General features: G+C 41.9%; 1 protein-coding gene across 2 annotated transcripts in view; it reads right to left on the bottom strand.

The window, feature by feature from the left end:
- Nucleotides 1-23,081, bottom strand: part of LOC117508791 (galectin-9-like) — an 83,361-nt gene that overhangs the window by 33,717 nt on the left and 26,563 nt on the right. For both annotated transcript variants that reach the window (XM_034168621.1, XM_034168622.1), the window contains exons 5-6: nucleotides 20,003-20,170; nucleotides 13,869-13,957 (exon numbers count right to left, since the gene is read on the bottom strand). In XM_034168621.1, coding sequence (XP_034024512.1) covers nucleotides 13,869-13,957; nucleotides 20,003-20,170 — 257 coding nt within the window. The remainder of the gene's footprint in view (nucleotides 1-13,868; nucleotides 13,958-20,002; nucleotides 20,171-23,081) is intronic.

Below are 23,081 nucleotides of genomic sequence, written 5' to 3'. Positions count from 1 at the left end.
CTACTGGGTTTTTCCTATATTGTCTTTAGTCTCAATTGTGTCTCAGTCTTGTGACACTTTGTATCTGCTTCCACGTCGTTTATATTTATTCTGGTTCTTTGCTGCCCCCTGGTGTCTGGTTAATTATTACATCCCTGTGTCACTTTCTGTTTCATCCATATTCATGTATGGCCTGTTCCTCTGCTGCCCCCTGGTGTCTTAGGCTAATCGTTACATCACTTCAGTTTGGTTCCAGCTGTAATGAATTTTAGATAAGAGATAAGAAAAGCCGTTATTCATCCCTCAATGGGGAAATTTCAGTGTCACATCGCAGCATAGAACAGTAGGAATAGACAGAAGGGCAAAAATAGACAGAATAGACAGAATTTACTCATCAGACCTTCAGTATGTAGTCTCACCCTGTGTTTGTGTTTCTTGGGGGTTCATTGTTTGTCTTTGTCTACTGAGTGATGGTGTAGTGTTCATGTCTGCTCTTACTGGCTTATGGTTTTTGGCTTGACCTTTTTGGAATTCCTGGTTTCTCCACTACTCCACAGTTTGTAAGTAATTTATTATGTTTTTGCACTTCCCTAAAGATTGACTGCCTTAGTTTGGTCCTTGATGTCTCACGCGCTGGATTTCCCATCTCCCTGAATGGAAGAAGATTGTATTTTTGTTGTTCCAACCCTTCACCAGTTTTGTGCCCTGCACCCCTGTTGTAAATAAATTCTACTGTTTGAAACTCATCCCATGTTTGGTCTGACCTGCATCTGGGGTACATCCTTGATTCTGTTCCTGGCACCCGTTAACATAACAGTGATTCGCAAGAAAGTCTCCTGAATGACTACCTGCTTCTCTCCAACAGAGTCTGCATTTACAGATGCTCAGATTTCTGTCTGCGCAAAGTCAGATCTGGCTCAAACCCTCAGATCTAAACCATCACTCGTACATGACAAGAACAAATGCCTCTGCCTTGAAATTGCCAACAGATCATCCCCGTCTAGTTCAAAATTCACAATTCCATACACAAGGTTGGCGTGCCAATGGAGACATTTCCAAATTGATCCACAAACCTGTCAATATCTGATATTCTGTCCACAGAAAAAGGCAACCAACCCACAGGGGCAGTCCACACTTTATTTTCTACTGCGATCAACAATGCGCCTGATGTTGAGACCAAGGAGAAGTGTCAGCATTTCAAACACCTAAAACTAATTGTGGGTGGGACAGCTGGCTCTGTGAAGACATTCCTTATCAAATCATTCAGTTATATTTCACTAACAATGAAGCCGTAAATGTTCTTTGTCCAACAGGAAACTGTGCACACATCATATCCGGATACACCCTTCACAGCTTCCTCAAAGTTCCCACATCAAAAATAAATAAATAAATAAAATAAAATAAAGAGATGAAACAACCAGAAGCACTACAGGCCAATTCTCCAGAAAAATTGTCATAATTTAAAAGCTTTGCTTGTTGATGAAAGGTCAATGATTGGCAGTAATACACTGGGCTGGATGGAATTCATGTGCAGATATGGTGACACAGAATCAGAATTCAGAAATGTTTTTACGCTCATTAAGAGAATACAAAGAATACAAACTTAATAGTGACCATGCTCCAATGGTCAAAGTTATTAAACCGTATTGATGACAAAGGCTTCTTATCTTTCCCACGCTTGACAAAGAATGGTTGCACAACAAAAAGAAACTGCCTTGAATGTAATCAACATAACCCCATGCCAAATTAGCTTCCATTTCAAATGGTCCCCATGCTCGCACATGTCCAACAGATAAGGCAGGGGGTTCCAGCCTGTTGGGTACCTCTGCAGTGGTGCAAAGATTACCCTCACCGTGAACCTCTGAGTCAATATGGTTTGTACAATGGAGGCACCGGAACTGTCACTGACATATTTACAGAGATGGAACAAGGCCTCCAGATTCCTTAACATATGTCGTTATGGTTAAGTTTCCAAAGTACTGTGGCCCGCCATTTCTTGAAGGTCAACCACAATTAGTTCCCATCATACCAATCGAAAGACGATTGGAAATGTCCCTGTCACAACTGTAACGTCTTGCTTGGGCAGGGACAATCCATCGTTGCTAAGGCCTTACAACAGGCAGTGGTGAGACAATTCGTTGTTATAGACCAGGAACAACTGCATTTGAGTCAAGGAATCCTGGGACGTTGTTTGTTGCCCTTTCAAGGACAAAATCATCTGGCACTGACAACACTGATCCAGATTTTGCCTTCCACCTGCACATTATTGTGAACCAAGATAGGCTCTGCCAATTGTAAAGACCCCAATCAAAATGCTTGAGACCAAGAAAAAGCTAGGATCTTCAACATGCATCTGCACACAAGAGAACAATATCAATAGTTAATCAGCAAAAAGTCATATATTAACCTCATTACGTCACTCCTCCAATCACAAATCAACAAACATAATTAGATATATTGCATTTTTTTTTGTACATCTACCCTGAGATGGAAGGCAAAATCAGGGCTCCTGGTTTTAGTACCAGATGATGATATCACCAGGAGCTTTATGACTCTTGGTTATACATTTGTGCAACAATTTTTATTTTTCATTACTATACAGAAAAAAAGTTTTAAGAAACCATTTGAAGAGTTCAGATGCAAAACCCCAGTATCTCCAAACCATACATTTTTAGTTGAGGCCAACATGTACTTGGCTGTCAAGGGGCCATCAGTGTGCAAAATATGAAAGAATTTGAACAAACTGATTTAATTTTTTGATGAAAATCTGTGCATTTCCGAATATGGTTTCCTTTAAACCTCCATTTTCAACTGCATTTTCTCATTAAAAATAAATAAATAAATAATTTACTGGGTTTTGCATCTGAACTCTTCATATGGCACTTGAGAGTTAGGTGCTTTTCTACAATTTCATTGTCTAAGTCTAAATAAGACTGGAAAAAGTGTGCTGGATTTATATGACCTTCTTGCTTCTTCAGCAAAATAATTTATTCACATTAAAGTTTAGAACAGTTAAAATGGTGGGGTGTTAACAGGGCCTGGTTGGAGGGGGTTTGAGGGGAGCCAAGCCCCAGAAGCTGAAGGGATTTAGCCATGCTAATGCTCCCCAAAACCATTTCCCAGAAAAACAGTCTGAAGGACCTAAATGACATGGTTAGATGGCGAGGAGCTTTTCCAGGCATGTGAGGCAAATAAAGAAAAACGCTTAAAAAGGCGGGGAGGTCTGGGCGGAGGGCAGAGCCCCCCAGAAGCTGAAAGGATTTTGCCATGCTAATGCTCCCTGAAGCATTTACTCAAAAAAAAAAAAGTCTGAAGGACCTAAATGACATGGTGAGATGCTGACGAGCATCGCTCGTTCATGTCTGCGACATATGCATATTAATGATAATAATAGTGTGTATATAATAAGAACACACACACACACACACACACACACACACACACACACACACACACACACACACACACACACACAGGTGCGTCTGAAAAAAAATTGAATATTGTGAAAAAGTTAAATTTTTTTGTCAGGTATTTCAGAGAGCAAAAAATTCTAGTTTCAATATACAGAAACTGTATTTCAGAAACGTTTCAGTAATTTTTTTATTTGATAATTACAGCCTTTTGTTTAAAAAAAATCAAAAATGTTTATCTCAAAATCGAGTATTTCAGCAGATCAGTTTTTTTTAAAAAAAGGATTTATAAAACAGAAACATCTAACTTCTGAAAGATATGTTCGTTTGTGCACTCAGTACTTGATTGCAGCTCCTTCTGAATGAATTCCTGACATTGGAAAAAAATGACACGTGCTGAAGAGGTTACGATGTGCCAAAGAACATGCTGACTGGCCTAAAGGGAAATAGTGCAACATTTTGTGGACTGATGAAAGCAAGATTGTTGTTTTTGGGTGTAGGGGCTGCAGAAAGTTTGTCAGACGACTAACAAAAACTGAATTCAAGCCACAGGACACTGAAGTGCAGCATGGTGGAGCAACTATCTTGATATGTGGATGTTTCTCATTCTATGGTGTCGGGCCTTTTTATCGCATATTAGGGATCATAGATCAGTTTGAATACGTTAAAATTCTTGAAGAGGTCATGGTGCTTTATAGGGCTATTCCACAAAGCACTGTTCTTTCTCCGTTTCGTCCCGAACCACAAATTGGGGTACATTTTGAAGCATCAAAGTAACTTGGTCCATCTTTGTCAATCTTGAACAAACTTGGAATATATTGAGGCACCAGTTTTGGGGTCCAATTTTCGATCTGTTGAAGAATTTCATCCTGATTCACCAAATCGTTGCAAGTGCATGCTAACTTCCGGGTGTTCGTAGTCTCAACAGCTTCAATCATGTTCAGTTGTCCTTTAAATGGGGCGTTCCTAGTGAGTATATCGTGAAACTTGATCATACCTACAAGTCAGCAGGTCAAAGAGCCTTTCGTATCGTGCACCCACCCTGTGGAACAGTCATCCTGCGACCGTGAGGTAGTCTGAGTCTGTGGACATTTTTAGGTCAAGACTCAAAACCTATTTTTATTCTCTTTCTTATGGATAGTTTTGATTTTTATTAGTTTTATTCTTTTACTTCTGTTTTTATTTATGTATTTGAATTTTTTATTCATTTTTAATTATTTAAGCAATTTTATGTTGACTTGTTTTATGTAAGGTGCCTTGAGACGGTTTTTGCTGTGATTTGGCACATTATAAGCTAATTAAATTAAATTAAATTAAATACTCCATCGGGGTAAAAAATCTAAAACAAGAGCAGCCTTTGTTACGGTTCTGGCTGAGGACGCAGCTCCTTACTTTCATTTTTGGGCAGATTGCCAGATCTGTATTTTATAAGCCAACTTGTTAAGAGACAAGTCTCAGTAAGCCTTTTCCTCCCTTTTTTTTTTTTTGCACCTTTTTTTGGATTGTGGCCAATTGTAAAAGAACAGCACCCTGTGGAATAGAGGTGTGATGCTGAACAGGGAATGCCCTTGAAATGGGTGTTTCAATAAGATAACAACCCCAAACACACCAGCAGGAGAGCAGCATCTTGGCTCCAGACCAACAAGATTAACATTATGGAGTGGCCAGCCCAATCCCTGGGCCTTAATCCAATAGAAAACCTGTAGGGTGACATCAAAAATGATGTTTCTAAGGCAAAACCAAGAAAAGCAGAGGAATTGTTCCTAATGTTCTATTAAACATTAGGTCTCTCTCTTCTAAGTCCCTGTTGGTAAATGATATAATAATTGATCAACATATTGATTTATTCTGCCTTACAGAAACCTGGTTACAGCAGGATGAATATGTTAGTTTAAATGAGTCAACACCCCCGAGTCACACTAACTGTCAGAATGCTCGTAGCACGGGCCAGGGCGGAGGATTAGCAGCAATCTTCCATTCCAGCTTATTAATTAATCAAAAACCCAGACAGAGCTTTAATTCATTTGAAAGCTTGACTCTTAGTCTTGTCCATCCAAATTGGAAGTCCCAAAAACCAGTTTTATTTGTTATTATCTATCGTCCACCTGGTCGTTACTGTGAGTTTCTCTGTGAATTTTCAGACCTTTTGTCTGACTTAGTGAAAGACGTGCGGATAGGTCCGCGCATCGGGACGCAGCCGGCGCGGTGCAGCGGCACAGGAAAAACACCTCCGTGTTGATAACATTTGTAAAATCAAGGTGGCTTTTGATGGCTTTCAGTGGAGTGAGTATATGAGAAATTGTTTAACAGCTGGACATGTTCCAACTTGTCCTTAAGGCTTCCAACAGAGGTGTTTTTCCTGTGGCGGAGCGTCGCGGCGGCTGCGAGCCGACGCTGCAATCCGCCCGCACGTCTTTCATTAAAAAAATTTCCTTTAACAGTGGAATATCCGGATAAAATGCTGAAACCGACTTCTTCTGAAACTTCTCTGTTCTGTCACGATGTCCTGGATCAATAGAGTCTGAAATGTGGAGGTTTTCAGCTTGAAACAGCCTGACGACGGCGCCTGAGAGTGCTGCACGACGTCTCGCACCGTGGGAAGTCCTTAAAGCAACAGTATCACCTCAAAATCTCTCATCAGCTGTTAAAATTTTCACCGAAAACCAGCTTAATTTTTCGAACCGTGTCCACTTCGATGTGTCTCACAGGTTTAGAAAAAATTTTGATCAAACAAAGCGCCAGTCTCTCAGCAACTTCTCAGACAAAGGAATTCCGACGAGGGGCTGGACGACTCCTCCCACAAGGAGTGCTCACAGGCGAATGACGTCACCGACAGGCGTGGAAAAACTCACGCATGCGCATGAGGGTTCAAGCATGTCTGACGTAAAAACATATGAATGAAATCCATATAGTTTTTGAAAAAAATAAAAAGGACCTATACTTTATGGACAGCCCTCATATATGTGACAATATATTTTTACATAAAATACCAATACATTTGCCCATATCAATTGCAATACATGATGGCTGATATTTATAAACATAAAATTACATATACTCAACAAAAATATAAACGCAACACTTTTGGTTTTGCTCCCATTTTGTATGAGATGAACTCAAAGATCTAAAACTTTTTCCACATACACAATATCACCATTTCCACCATTTCCATAGATAATTGGCAAAGCTTCTGGGGAAAACCTGGTCTTGTTAGGAGAGACGGCATCCATCCCACTTTGGATGGAGCAGCTCTCATTTCTAGAAATCTGGCCAATTTTCTTAAATCCTCCAAACCGTGACTATCCAGGGTTGGGACCAGGAAGCAGAGTTGTAGTCTTACACACCTCTCTGCAGCTTCTCTCCCCCTGCCATCCCCTCATTACCCCATCCCCGTAGAGACGGTGCCTGCTCCCAGACCACCAATAACCAGCAAAAATCTATTTAAGCATAAAATTCAAAAAGAAAAAATAATATAGCACCTTCAACTGCACCACAGACTAAAACAGTTAAATGTGGTCTATTAAACATTAGGTCTCTCTCTTCTAAGTCCCTGTTGGTAAATGATATAATAATTGATCAACATATTGATTTATTCTGCCTAACAGAAACCTGGTTACAGCAGGATGAATATGTTAGTTTAAATGAGTCAATACCCCGAGTCACACTAACTGTCAGAATGCTCGTAGCACGGGCCGGGGCGGAGGATTAGCAGCAATCTTCCATTCCAGCTTATTAATTAATCAAAAACCCAGACAGAGCTTTAATTCATTTGAAAGCTTGTCTCTTAGTCTTGTCCACCCAAATTGGAAGTCCCAAAAACCAGTTTTATTTGTTATTATCTATCGTCCACCTGGTCGTTACTGTGAGTTTCTCTGTGAATTTTCAGACCTTTTGTCTGATTTAGTGCTTAGCTCAGATAAGATAATTATAGTGGGCGATTTTAACATCCACACAGATGCTGAGAATGACAGCCTCAACACTGCATTTAATCTATTATTAGACTCTATTGGCTTTGCTCAAAAAGTAAATGAGTCCACCCACCACTTTAATCATATCTTAGATCTTGTTCTGACTTATGGTATGGAAATAGAAGACTTAACAGTATTCCCTGAAAACTCCCTTCTGTCTGATCATTTCTTAATAACATTTACATTTACTCTGATGGACTACCCAGCAGTAGGGAATAAGTTTCATTACACTAGAAGTCTTTCAGAAAGCGCTGTAACTAGGTTTAAGGATATGATTCCTTCTTTATGTTCTCTAATGCCATATAACAACACAGTGCAGAGTAGCTACCTAAACTCTGTAAGGGAGATAGAGTATCTCGTCAATAGTTTTACATCCTCATTGAAGACAACTTTGGATGCTGTAGCTCCTCTGAAAAAGAGAGCTTTAAATCAGAAGTGTCTGACTCCGTGGTATAACTCACAAACTCGTAGCTTAAAGCAGATAACCCGTAAGTTGGAGAGGAAATGGCGTCTCACTCATTTAGAAGATCTTCACTTAGCCTGGAAAAAGAGTCTGTTGCTCTATAAAAAAGCCCTCCGTAAAGCTAGGACATCTTTCTACTCATCACTAATTGAAGAAAATAAGAACAACCCCAGGTTTCTTTTCAGCACTGTAGCCAGGCTGACAAAGAGTCAGAGCTCTATTGAGCTGAGTATTCCATTAACTTTAACTAGTAATGACTTCATGACTTTCTTTGCTAACAAAATTTTAACTATTAGAGAAAAAATTACTCATAACCATCCCAAAGACGTATCGTTATCTTTGGCTGCTTTCAGTGATGCCGGTATTTGGTTAGACTCTTTCTCTCCGATTGTTCTGTCTGAGTTATTTTCATTAGTTACTTCATCCAAACCATCAACATGTTTATTAGACCCCATTCCTACCAGGCTGCTCAAGGAAGCCCTACCATTATTTAATGCTTCGATCTTAAATATGATCAATCTATCTTTGTTAGTTGGCTATGTACCACAGGCTTTTAAGGTGGCAGTAATTAAACCATTACTTAAAAAGCCATCACTTGACCCAGCTATCTTAGCTAATTATAGGCCAATCTCCAACCTTCCTTTTCTCTCAAAAATTCTTGAAAGGGTAGTTGTAAAACAGCTAACTGATCATCTGCAGAGGAATGGTCTATTTGAAGAGTTTCAGTCAGGTTTTAGAATTCATCATAGTACAGAAACAGCATTAGTGAAGGTTACAAATGATCTTCTTATGGCCTCGGACAGTGGACTCATCTCTGTGCTTGTTCTGTTAGACCTCAGTGCTGCTTTTGATACTGTTGACCATAAAATTTTATTACAGAGATTAGAGCATGCCATAGGTATTAAAGGCATTGCGCTGCGGTGGTTTGAATCATATTTGTCTAATAGATTACAATTTGTTCATGTAAATGGGGAATCTTCTTCACAGACTAAAGTTAATTATGGAGTTCCACAAGGTTCTGTGCTAGGAACAATTTTATTCACTTTATATATGCTTCCCTTAGGCAGTATTATTAGACGGTATTGCTTAAATTTTCATTGTTACGCAGATGATACCCAGCTTTATCTATCCATGAAGCCAGAGGACACACACCAATTAGCTAAACTGCAGGATTGTCTTACAGACATAAAGACATGGATGACCTCTAATTTCCTGCTTTTAAACTCAGATAAAACTGAAGTTATTGTACTTGGCCCCACAAATCTTAGAAACATGGTGTCTAACCAGATCCTTACACTGGATGGCATTACCCTGACCTCTAGTAATACTGTGAGAAATCTTGGAGTCATTTTTGATCAGGATATGTCATTCAAAGCGCATATTAAACAAATATGTAGGACTGCTTTTTTGCATTTACGCAATATCTCTAAAATCAGAAAGGTCTTGTCTCAGAGTGATGCTGAAAAACTAATTCATGCATTTATTTCCTCTAGGCTGGACTATTGTAATTCATTATTATCAGGTTGTCCTAAAAGTTCCCTAAAAAGCCTTCAGTTAATTCAAAATGCTGCAGCTAGAGTACTGACGGGGACTAGAAGGAGAGAGCATATCTCACCCATACTGGCCTCTCTTCATTGGCTTCCTGTTAATTCTAGAATAGAATTTAAAATTCTTCTTACTTATAAGGTTTTGAATAATCAGGTCCCATCTTATCTTAGGGACCTCGTAGTACCATATCACCCCAATAGAGCGCTTCGCTCTCAGACTGCAGGCTTACTTGTAGTTCCTAGGGTTTGTAAGAGTAGAATGGGAGGCAGAGCCTTCAGCTTTCAGGCTCCTCTCCTGTGGAACCAGCTCCCAATTCAGATCAGGGAGACAGACACCCTCTCTACTTTTAAGATTAGGCTTAAAACCTTCCTTTTTGCTAAAGCTTATAGTTAGGGCTGGATCAGGTGACCCTGACGTCTATAGCAGTTATGCTGCTATAGACGTAGACTGCTGGGGGGTTCCCATGATGCACTGTTTCTTTCTCTTTTTGCTCTGTATGCACCACTCTGCATTTAATCATTAGTGATCGATCTCTGCTCCCCTCCACAGCATGTCTTTTTCCTGGTTCTCTCCCTCAGCCCCAACCAGTCCCAGCAGAAGACTGCCCCTCCCTGAGCCTGGTTCTGCTGGAGGTTTCTTCCTGTTAAAAGGGAGTTTTTCCTTCCCACTGTAGCCAAGTGCTTGCTCACAGGGGGTCATTTTGACCGTTGGGGTTTTACATAATTATTGTATGGCCTTGCCTTACAATATAAAGCGCCTTGGGGCAACTGTTTGTTGTGATTTGGCGCTATATAAAAAAATTGATTGATTGATTGAAATATTGTTCACAAACCAGTCTAAATCTGTGATAGTGAGCACTTCTCCTTTACTGAGATAATCCATCCCACCTAACAGGTGTGCCATATCAAGATGCTGATTAAACACCATGATTAGTGCACAGGTGTGCCTTAGACTGCCCACAATAAAAGGCCACTCTGAAAGGTGCAGTTTTGTTTTATTGGGGGGGGATACCAGTCAGTATCTGGTGTGACCACCATTTGCCTCATGCAGTGCAACACATCTCCTTGGCATCATCTGTGAAGAGAACACCTCTCCAACGTGCCAAACGCCAGCGAATGTGAGCATTTGCCCACTCAAGTCGGTTACGACGACGAACTGGAGTCAGGTCGAGACCCCGATTAGGACGACGAGCATGCAGATGAGCTTCCCTGAGACGGTTTCTGACAGTTTGTGCAGAAATTCTTTGGTTATGCAAACTGATTGTTTCAGCAGCTGTCCGAGTGGCTGGTCTCAGACGATCTTGGAGGTGAACATGCTGGATGTGGAGGTCCTGGGCTGGTATGGTTACACGTGGTCTGCGGTTGTGAGGCTGGTTGGATGTACTGCCAAATTCTCTGAAACGCCTTTGGAGACGGCTTATGGTAGAGAAATGAACATTCAATACACGAGCAACAGCTCTGGTTGACATTCCTGGTGTCAGCATGCCAATTGCATGCTCCCTCAAATCTTGCGATATCTGTGGCATTGTGCTGTGTAATAAAACTGCACCTTTCAGAGTGGCCTTTTATTGTGGGCAGTCTAAGGCACACCTGTGCACTAATCATGGTGTCTAATCAGCATCTTGATATGGCACACCTGTGAGGTGGGATGGATTATCTCAGCAAAGGAGAAGTGCTCACTATCACAGATTTAGACTGGTTTGTGAACAATATTTGAGGGAAATGGTGATATTGTGTATGTGGAAAACATTTTAGATCTTTGAGTTCATCTCATACAAAATGGGAGCAAAACCAAAAGTGTTGCGTTTATATTTTTGTTGAGTGTATTTTGGGATATATAAACACATATATTATATATTCATGCTAAATATGTTGTAATATATGGAAAGCGGCAATCATTTGTATATTTTACAATATATTGCAATATATTTTGTGAATATATATGGTGTGTAATATATGTATCAACAATATATTAATCCATGTATTTACAATATATAATGTATTGGAGGTAATAATGTATTGAAATATATTTCAATATATTAAAGAAAATATATTGGTAAATATATTTTCTTTTCGTAAGGGTGTCATGGTTTAAAATACTGCAGGGCAGCAAGGTCCCCCTGCTCAAGCCAGCACATGTCCAGGCCCGTTTGAAGTTCACCAGTGACCATCTGGATGATCCAGAGGAGGCATGGGAGAAGGTCATGTGGTCAGATGAGACCAGAATAGAGCTTTTTGGAATCAACTCCACTTACCATGTTTAGAGGATGAGAACAACCCCAAGAAAACCATCCCAACCGTGAAGCATGGGGGTGGAAACATCATACTCTGGGGGTGCTCTTCTGCAAAGGGGACAGGACGACTGCACCGTATTGAAGGGAGGATGGATGGGGCCATGTATTGCGAGATTCTGGCAAACAACCTCCTTCCCTCAGTAAGAGTATTGAAGATGGGTCATGGCTGGGTCTTCCAGCATGACAAAGACCCCAAACACACAGCCAGGGCAACTAAGGAGGGGCTCTGTAAGAAGCATTTCAAGGTCCTGGAGTGGCCTGGCCAGTCTCCAGACCTGAACTCAATAGAAAACCTTTGGAGGGAGCTGAAACTCCAAACCTGAAAGATCTAGATAAGATCTGTATGGAGGAGTCGACCAAAATCCCTGCTGCAGTGTGTGAAAACCTGGTGAAAAACTACAGGAAACGTTTGACCTCTGTAATTGCAAACAAAGGCTACTGTACCAAATATTAACATTGATTTTCACAGGTGTTCAAATACTTATTTGCAACAGTATCATACAAATAAATTATTAAAAAAATCATACATTGTGATTTCTGGATTTCTTTTTTTAGATTATGTCTCTCACAGTGGACATGCACCTAAGATGAAAATTTCAGACCCCTCCATGATTTCTAATTGGGAGAACTTGCAAAACCGCAGGGTGTTCAAACACTTATTTTCCTCACTGTATATGTATGTGTGTGTGTGTGTGTGTGTTAGACAGCACAAAGATTATGTGGCAAGCCAGGGGGGTTTGCTGCACAATCAGGAATCCAGAAGGATTATGCAATCATTGTTAGGTAAACCCAAAATACCTGTCTGTACGAGGTCTGTCCAGAAAGTATCGTACCTTTTTATTTTTTTGCAAAAACCATATGGATTTGAATCACGTGTGATTGCATCAGCCAAACTTGAACCTTCGTGCGCATGTGTGAGTTTTTTTACGCCTGTCGGTTGCGTCATTCGCCTGTGAGCAGGCTTTGAGTGAGCAGTGGTCCACCCCTCTCGTCGGATTTTTATTGTGAATAAATGTCTGAACGATTTGGAGCTTTGCTGTATCAAATTTTTCCAGAAACTGTGAGAGACCTCCAGCTGGACACCATTCGGAAAATTCATATGGCTTTCAGCAACGATTTTATGGGGATTACACAGATTAAGGAGTGCTCCAGCCGGTTTCAAGACCGCCCACAGCGTCTGAGAGCGCGGCGCGCTCCGAGCGCCGATCGACAGGCTCAAACCCCACTCAAACAACCAGATCATTTCCAACGTGAAGGCTTTGTTGATCCGGGACGTCGTCTAACTTTCACAAAAAAGGCAGAAGGCGTGGACATCAGCACTTTTTCGGCACATTCTACTGTTACAGGAGTTTTTTTCATGGAAAGAGAAGCAGAGGATTGCGCCACCACGCCGCTCATGGCGCGGGAGTTCCTCCGCTCCTCTTTCCATGACAAAAACTCCTGTAACAGTGGAATGTGCCATTCATTTCTAAACTGGACGCTGTCTTGATCCGGTATGTCGTCTGACTAGCACAGGACTAGCGCAATCCTCCGCTTGTCTTTCCATGAAAAAAAAACTCCTGTAACAGTAGCATGTGCCGAAAAAGTGCTGATCTCTACGCCTTCTGCCTTTTTTGTGAAAGTTAGATGACGTCCCGGATCAACAAAGCCTTCACATTGGAAATGATCTGGTTGTTTGAGCAGGGTTTGAGCCTGTCAATTGGCGCTCAGAGCGCGCCGCGCTCTCAGATGCAGAGGGCGGTCTTTAAACCGGCTGGAGCACTCCTTAATCTGTGTAATCCCCATAAAATCGTCGCTGAAAGCCATCTGAATTTTCCGAATGGTGTCCAGCTGGAGGTCTCTCACAGTTTCTGGAAAAATTTGATGCAGCAAAGCTCCAAATTGTTCAGACATTTATTCGCAATAAAAATCCGACGAGAGGGGTGGACCACTGCTCACACAAAGCCTGCTCACAGGCAAATGACGCAACCGACAGGCATGAAAAAACTCATGCATGCACACTAAGGTTCAAGCTTGGCTGATGCAATCACACGTGATTCAAATCCATATGGTTTTCGCAAAAAATAAAAAGGTCTGATACTTTTTGGACAGACCTCATATACTCCCAGAGGCACTTGAAGTACAAATTCCTCAGTACAAAGCCTTACATGTGTTGTATCATTTCAGCTATGGCAGTAACATACAGCAGTAAAATTAGTGAACCGCACCTGGTGGCACTGGGATGCACGGTCCCCTGGATGGTGATGGTCCGGCCAGCATGAAGACCACCACTGATGACGCTCTTGTAGGGAACAACCTGCACAGATTAAAGCAGAGGAAGAGAGAAGAGATAGGTCCTATGTAGACAGCAAGGCCCATTGGTGCTGGTGTCGCTGACTGAATGGTCCCCCCTAAAAATCGGTCCGCCCTGCTTTCACTGTGCATATTGCATTTTGGAGTGTCAGCAGCAATTCACTGATTATCACCTCATTTGTGCATAAAAATGCACTACAGTCAACATCTACCTCAGCGACAGATATCTGTAGCTTTTGTACAACAATCATTTCCACATAAATTCAGCATTATTTCATCACCTACGTCATTTCAGAGCATCAGCAGCAATTCCCCGATTATCACCTCGTTTCTGCTTAAAACTGAGTTTAGAATGATTTAAGGTTTTACTTTGTCATCTGATGGTTAATAATCACATTATTCCCTTTGATCGCTTTGGGTGTAGAGAGTCAGACTCAGATGTGCTGCTGTGGTGCTCTGATTACCCATTATTTATGACGAAATAATGCTGAATTTATGTGGCAATGATTGTTGTACAAAAGCCTTAGTTGCAGTGGCTTGCAAAAGTATTCAGCCCCTTGGTATTTCACACATTTTAATTTGTTTATGGCATTTCAAATACAAAAAGTAAATCAGGCTTCTCAATATAAAAATTTCTAAACTTTTCTTCCTTAGACTCAACCTGAAAGTAAATCTCTACAACTTGATATAAATTAATTAAAAATATAAAAGACCTCACACTACATCTCTGGGGTAGCCTTCTGCTCACTGCAGGACATCACTGCAGGACATTTAAACCAGAGTCCCACGTAGAACACACAACCTCATCAGGGATAGTACACAAACCCAACACTCACTTTTCACACTCCTACTACGAGGCAGACAGGAGTCTAAAGTCCAGGACTACTAGGCTGGTGAATAGCTTCTATCCACAGGCCATTAGGCTTCTCAATAACTCTCTTACACACTGAGCCCTCCACCACCTGAGTGACTGTTATTTCACTGTCCTTCCCACTGTCGCCAAGTGCTTGCTCATAGGGGGTCGTTTTGACCGTTGGGGTTTTTCTGTAATTATTGTATGGCTTTTGCCTTACAATATAAAGTGCCTTGGGGTGACTGTTTGTTGTGATTTGGCGCTATATAAATAAAATTGATTTGATTTGATTCTTACTATCATACTCGAAGTATTTATTATAATAGCTCTGTTCACTATTTATGCATCCATGCACCTTACGACTCCTGCACAGCAGGAATGCTACTTAAAACTACACAATATTGCACAAAATTGCCAAAACTATATAAGCTGCACATCCACACATCCTCTAAAATGTACATCCTTTAAATAGTGTATATTATACATTCTTCAGTCTAATAGTGTCTATTTTATAATGCATTTTCTTTATTTTAAATCATCTGGTGTGAACTTTCGACATGTACATTTTTGAAGGAGAATGAAGAGAGTAAGAATTTCATTGTGTGGTATAACTGCTTGTTTTTAACTGTGCACATGGCAATAAAAAAAAAACTCTTAACTTCAGTTTTGTTGTGTGTCCAAGCAGAGTGGATGTGCTACGTTAACCTATTTATTGTTATGTGCAGACGCGAGTTGAGGAGCGCGACCAGCATCTGACTGAACCCAGCGCTAAAATAACCAGAAAGCGGTTCCAAAAACAAAACAAGTTTGTTTCCCGTCTGTGCAATAATTGTGTACAGCATAAATGTGCGGTTTGTCTGGCAAGGTGAAGGACGGCACGCTCTCCAGCGCCCAAATGGATCGAAGCCCGACGCTTCTGGACCCAGACTCACCGCCGAACACCCCCCAGGTGGATATGACAAACTGACTCTGTGAAGGATGGAAAAGGTGAGTTAAGTCAACAGCTACAACAAATATCCTTCAAAGGCACACACTATCAGCAACACATTCAGGTCTGAATTTAAGCTTTATGTAAATGAGCAGCTTCTCACAACAGGTGGAGGATCATCATTCCGTACGCCACGGCAGTGAGAAGCGAGCTGCACAATTCTCATCAATGTTCAAATATACTGCATAACAAAATACCAAATTACTGTTAACACTTATTCAGACAATCATCACCTCTGATGTGTGCTGACAGCATGTGTCCCTCACCCGTCCTCCTTCACAGGCACGATGTGTCAAACCCAGGCGCGGTCCTCAGCGTCTCACAAACGAACGTCACAAGGTCGAGTTCACGGCAATTCTGCTTGAACCACTCATGGCTTAAATGCAGAACGCCATCTCATTATCTGCTTCAGCTGAAAGTCTTTAAGTTTACACGTGAGCATCATCCACAGGTGCTGCAAGTCATCAGGCCTGCACGTGAACATCCTCCACAAGTGCAGCCAATAATGCTGATGAGGGTGAAGGACTCTTCTGCCAGCACCTTCTCCCCAGACAAAAAAAACAGTTTGCATAGCACCTGGAGAGCAAAGAAAAGAAAACAACACCAAAATGTCCAGCTACACCCCCCAACACACACCAGTACCCCCCCATCAACGGGAAGCCTCCCGGCGACCGAACAGACCAGGCCCGAGAACAGCACCTCCCTCCGGGGTCCTCGTCAGGAAGCAGACGGCGTAACGCTCCCAAGGTCCACCGCAGACAGCAGGACAGGGCACCGCGGCTGAAAGGTCGGCTGGCATCAACAAAAAACCCCAAAAAGTCCCATATACAACCCAACATACAAGAAAAAACACAAAACCCACCCAAACCCTCCCCAGGGGACCGTCCCATCCAACCCCAGGAAGAAAAGAAAAACACCCAAATCCAAAAACCCAACATAGCCACAACAACACAATACCAACATAAATTCACAAAGAAAAATAACAAACAACCCCCCCACAACGACTTGCAGAGCCCAACACCCCCCAGAAGACCTTTACCGCCAGTTCCAGGAGTAACAGCCAAAGCCGGAATCCCACATTGGTCCCCAGGTATTCATGGAGCAACAGCGCCCCCCAGAGGACCGTACCATCAACCCCAGGAGGCACCCTCCCCACAACCCAGGAACCCCAGACCCGGCCACACTTGGCTAGTTGGCCCCACAAGCCAGTTCCCCCCCAGAGGACCGTCTCATCAACCCTGGAGGTGGAACCTGGAAGGAAACATAAAAAACACAAAATCCAACCCCCGGCGGACTTCATTAAACCACCTCGGGGGCAAATAAAACAACCGGCAAACCCTGTTACCCCCCCCCAGCACACCGAAAGACCCCAGATCACTCCCAGAGCCTATCGTCAGCTCAATTTTGGCGAACGGCACAAAACTACCAAGCTGGGGAAGGAAACAGGAAAAAACTAACCCAGTCCCATCCCCTAAGCGCAGCGGAAAACCGGAAATACGTCCGGTGCCCTAAACCGACCATACCACCAGCCCATCGGGAGGGGTGGAACTACCGAAATGGCGAACGGCACAGATCGGCCCACCACTCCGACTGAGGTACGTTCCCGCTGCACCACACCCCGGTAACACCAATGACGAACGGACAAAGGCCCACCGGAGCTGGAGTGGAACCGGGGATCAACCAAACACAAAAAAACGCCCCTGACAACCCCCCCCCCCCTAGGTGCAGAGGCTTTCTGAGAAACGCTCAGCGTAACCAACCTGCACCACCCTACAACCCAAAAGACAAACGGTCTTAGAGCATGTGAGGTTGGGGTTAGGGAAACAGGGAAATTAAAACAACAAAACGACCCAATCCTCAAACAAAAATTACTTAACTTCAAATAATAATTACCTGAGTCCAGCCGAGCTCCGAACCGCCAGTCGTTCACTCCACCAGAACCGCCTCTAAATCCCCAAACAATTTATAACCCCTTACATGAAAATAAAAAAAGCCCAAATAACTAAACAACCAAAGATCTGCCCCCTTTTTTTTTTTGTGTCCATTATTATGCCTGTCTAAGAACACCTGGAGATACGTCATTGTTCTCTTTCTTGACGCTTATGTGACCGGGGCAACATGGCGGCTTCAGCTCGTCCGAGCTGCATGGGCTCATCCGCAAGAGGAGCCAGAGGTCCCGTCGGAGGTGTCTCAGTGGGGCGAAGAAGAGGCAGCCCTGATCTGTGTCAGGGAAAGCCCCGAGACGAAAAGACCCGCTCTGATGTCCGCCCTCTCTCGCGTCCACGCTCCTTTATCCGATCATCTAGACGAATAGCCAAAGATATCAGCTCATCTGAATCTTTTGGTTCGTCACGGACTGCTAGCTCGTCTTTTAATGAATCGTTCAAACCATCCACAAACACTCCTCTCAAAGCTGCGGAATTCCAACCGGACTGAGCAGAAAAAATTCGAAAATCCACGGAATAATCCGCCGCACTCCGCCTCCCCTTGGTTGACGGAGTTATCTGCACTGGTATCAATGGTGCCGCAGCTGGAGCAGCAGGAAGCAGAACGGCTTGCGCTGCAAGCTCCGTAATGCGAGCATCTGTTTGTTTAATTTGATTTGCAAGAGGCCGTAAGCTCCCATATCTTCTCCAAGTATTCTTGAACTCTTTCAGCAAAAGGAACCGCTTCTGCCGCTGGGTCCATTTTGGAATGGCCGGGAACTACTGTTATGTGCAGACGCGAGTTGAGGAGCGCGACCAGCGTCTGACTGAACCCAGCGCTAAAATAACCAGAAAGCGGTTCCAAAAAACAAAACAAGTTTATTTCCCGTCTGTGCAATAATTGTGTACAACATAAATGTGCGGTTTGTCTGGCGAGGTGAAGGACGGCGCGCTCTCCAGCGCCCAAATGGATCGAAGCCCGACACTTCTGGACCCAGACTCACCGCCGAACACCCCCCAGGTGGATACGACAAACTGACTCTGTGAAGGATGGAAAAGGTGAGGTAAGTCAACAGCTACAACAAATATCCTTCAAAGGCACACACTATCAGCAACACATTCAGGTCTGAATTTAAGCTTTATGTAAATGAGCAGCTTCTCACAACAGGTGGAGGATCATCATTCCGTACGTCACGGCAGTGAGAAGCGAGCTGCACAATTCTCATCAATGTTCAAATATACTGCATAACAAAATACCAAATTACTGTTAACACTTATTCAGACAATCATCACCTCTGATGTGTGCTGACAGCATGTGTCCCTCACCCGTCCTTCACAGGCACGATGTGTCAAACCCAGGCGCGGTCCTCAGCGTCTCACAAACGAACGTCACAAGGTCGAGTTCCCGGCAATTCTGCTTGAACCACTCATGGCTTAAATGCAGAACGCCATCTCATTATCTGCTTCAGCTGAAAGTCTTTAAGTTTACACGTGAGCATCATCCACAGGTGCTGCAAGTCATCAGGCCTGCACGTGAACATCCTCCACAAGTGCAGCCAATAATGCTGATGAGGGTGAAGGACTCTTCTGCCAGCACCTTCTCCCCAGACAAAAAATCAGTTTGCATACCACCTGGAGAGCAAAGAAAAGAAAACACCACCAAAATGTCCAGCCAAACCCCCCAACACACAACATTTATGTTGCACCAATTTAATTCAATTTATTTCACTTATATAGCACCATATCACAACAATGCTGCTTCAAGGTGCTTTACGTGAGTAAGGTCTAACCTTACCAACCCCCTGAGCAAGCACACAGGCGGCAGTAGTAAAGAAAAACTCCCTCTGATGATAAGTGATTGTAGGTTTAATACTACAACAATAATGTGCCCAAATTTGGACCAGGGTTTTGCTGGTCTAAAGCGTCCCCATTATACGCTGCTCCAAACAATTTGGGGAACACTGTTCCCCGAATTCACTGATCCTGAGTATTGGATCAATGATTCTTGGGCGATATGGCTCTGAGGACCAGCTGCTGTGGAGGGACAAAAAATCTCACTGGTTAGGAAAACTTGAGTGGAAAAGCTGAAGACAACACATGAAAATGTATTAGAATTCAATAAAACCTATCATGAAAATAGTAGATTAATATTCATTAGAATATAGTGATAATAAACCCAGTTACAGTGAGCTCAGTGCTGCAGAGGTGAAAATGTGGGCAACAGTGAGTCTGTGTCTTCATAACACACCGTGCAGACAATCAAACATCTATCTCAATACTCACAGGCATCGCAGGCTGAGAGGGGAATCCAGGCTGAGATGGAAATGCTGGAAAAGCTGGAAAAGCCGGCTGTGAGGGAAATGCCGGACAAGAAGGAAACGCTGGTTGAGCAGCAAACGCCGGATGAGCAGCAAACGCCGGCTGAGCAGGAAATGCCATGTGTCCAGGAAACTAAACATCGAGGAAATCAGAATGTTTTTAATCTGTTTGTCACAAGCCATCAAATGTAATTACACTATAATTAATCTGTGATGTTTATTATATACAGCAAGGATGCGACTGTTGGTCTGTTTGCTTGTTAGCAGGATTACTGAACAGCAAAGTTTTGAGAGACGTGGAATAGAATCACATTCTGAGGTCCATTCACATTTTATGATTTTTCTGAAGTATATAATTTAAAGTAGGCCTATTGGCAGAGGCATGTATCCAGGTACGTTACTAGCAGAGTACCTGGGCAATGACCACTGACCAGGTGTAAGATTTCATAGGCTCTGACAGTCCAGGTTTGTAGATGATAGGTCCCTTGTTTCAATCGTCTTCCCCAACATGTCTTGGTCACTCAAGGAAAAGACATTTTGCCTGGAGGCCTATTTCACCAACAAATCATACCATTTGGAGCATAATTTTGAAAGAATATGACTTTTGATTATGAATTTTATGAATATGACTATGAATTTTAAGTCAAGCAAATTTCAAGAAATTTGTTGGAACTTTGTAGGATTTATTACAATTTTTATGGATTCTGTTTTTTTGGCAGTGGGGGGGGGGAGGTGTCACCCTGTACATGCATAGATACATACAGCTGCCATTTAGGGCTGGGCGATATGACTTAAAATTCATACCATGATATAAACTGAATCCCTTCACGGTAACGGTATATACTGTGATACAAACGTAAGTGTAAAAATTATAATGTAAGTGTTTCTAAATGGGTCATATTGTCTATTAGCAAAGCTAAATTGATTACAATAAACAACAACAAAATAACAAAAACAGATCTAATTTTGAGCACCTGATTGGTTCTCTGACTTGTTAGACATTTATTTTTGTGCATTGGAATGATCTCATTTTGCCATTCCTGCTTCTGTCCAGCAGGAGGCAGTGTTAGTTTGTGTGCTTTTGGTGGCCTTTTGTCCAGAACGTCCTCAGAGACCCCGCCACATGGGTTGGTGATCCTGATTGGCTTATGTCATGGGGTTCCACCAATGATAAAGCGGAAGGCGTGGTTTCTTTTTTTTTCCCCACGCTCCTGTCCGAGAAGGAGCTCTCAGCTCAGCTGAATGAGACATGACCCTAGGTGACATGACAAAATTCCAAAGGATTCTGGGTACACTAACTAATTTAATTTAATTGAATTAGCTTACAATGCGCCAAATCACAGCAAAATCCGTCTCAAGGCGCCTCACACAAAACAAGTCAACAAAAAATTGAATAAATAATTAAAAATGAATAAAAAATTCAAATACATAAATAAAAACAGAAGTAAAAGAATAAAACAAATAAAGATAAAAACTATCCAGAAGAAAGAGAATAAAAATAGGTTTTGAGTCTATAGTATATAATATATAGGACTACAATGTAAGGAGTTCTTATATTGTTTAAGTTGCCTGTAAAAATAAGCCACCCCAAGTTACAAGGAGGTAAGTTTTATTTGAACTGTATTCAGTGTATTTACACCTATAGTGAGTGCATTTCCTGTATTTTTTCATTAGGACCATTAATGTATATGTATATTTAACCTGTACAAATAAGCTACTCCCACGTTATATTTATCTTTATTGAGTATGTATTTTATATGACTTTAGGAGCCTTCATTTACTAAATAATTTTCATGTGTCCCATCGAAATGAGTTCTACTGCACTTTAACAACTCACATGTCGAGTTTAGCAAAAAAAAAAAAAGGTATTAATTGTAAGTAAAATCACCAGTGTTAAACCAACAGTACCAGTGAACACATGGTCCCACTGTGGCCAGAGTAGGACCATATGTACACTGGCAGTGCCAATCCAACACTGATGATCCCACTGTGTAGGCATGGGAGGATATACATTTTTTTCTGTCAAGATTATCTTGGCCATTGGAATTGAGATTAACGATAATATCAGAATAATAAACACTGTACAAGTTTAAAAAGGCTTTAAAATGCTGGAATCCCAACAGTACATTTTAATGGAGGCTAAAACTAATATTGTACAGTTTTTCCACATTAACAATAATATCACAATAATTAATTAACACTGTACAAGTTTAAAGGGGCTATAAAATACTGGATTGACAACAGTACATTTTATTGGAGGCCAAAACTAATATTTTTATTGTACAGTTTTTCCACATTAACAATAATATCACAATAATTAATAAACACTGTACAAGTTTAAAAGGTCTATAAAATGCTGGAATCCCAAAAGTACATTTTATTGGAGGCGAAAACAAATTTTTATTGCACAGTTTTTCCACATTAACAATAGTATTACAATAATTAAACCTTGTTCATGTTTAAAAGGGCTTTTAAATGCTGGATTGACAACAGTGCATTTTATTGGACGCACTGTTCACAGTACTCTGAATGGGCAGCAGGTGGCACTGCTCTGCTGGCGACTCGGACTTTGCTGCTGCTTAATGCTTTAATGTTTGTTTCATGCCGCATTTTTGCTGGGTTGTGTTGTGATTGTAATTAAAATTTGCAATATTTGTTGGCAACCTTGGCAACCTTTGTAGAAGGACTGTTCCTTGTGCTAATTATTTGGATAGTGATTTTAACCTGCCAAACAATTTGTCACGTTGAGGCGGGGCCGCCGCTGTGCTATAGCAGAGATGCTCTGCTGTAGCACAGCAGAGCATCTCTAGTGTACTGAGCATCTCAGTACACTAATGATAAATAAATGTCTAGTTATTCATGCTGCACCATGACTGAATGGTCACTAAGAATTTAAAAACTACTGGTGGGCTCACTGTTACCAATTGCTGCATTTAGGGCAGCTTGTGAACAGCATTTGTGACACAATTCATGACATTCCCACAACATTTGTTCCTATTTGTTCCTTCTCCGTGGAGCCATACTAGGCTTTTTTATTATTATAT

Source organism: Thalassophryne amazonica, chromosome 4, assembly GCF_902500255.1.
Source record: "Thalassophryne amazonica chromosome 4, fThaAma1.1, whole genome shotgun sequence".
Classification (NCBI taxonomy): Eukaryota; Metazoa; Chordata; class Actinopteri; order Batrachoidiformes; family Batrachoididae; genus Thalassophryne; species Thalassophryne amazonica.
This window is presented reverse-complemented; position numbering and strand designations above follow the sequence as displayed.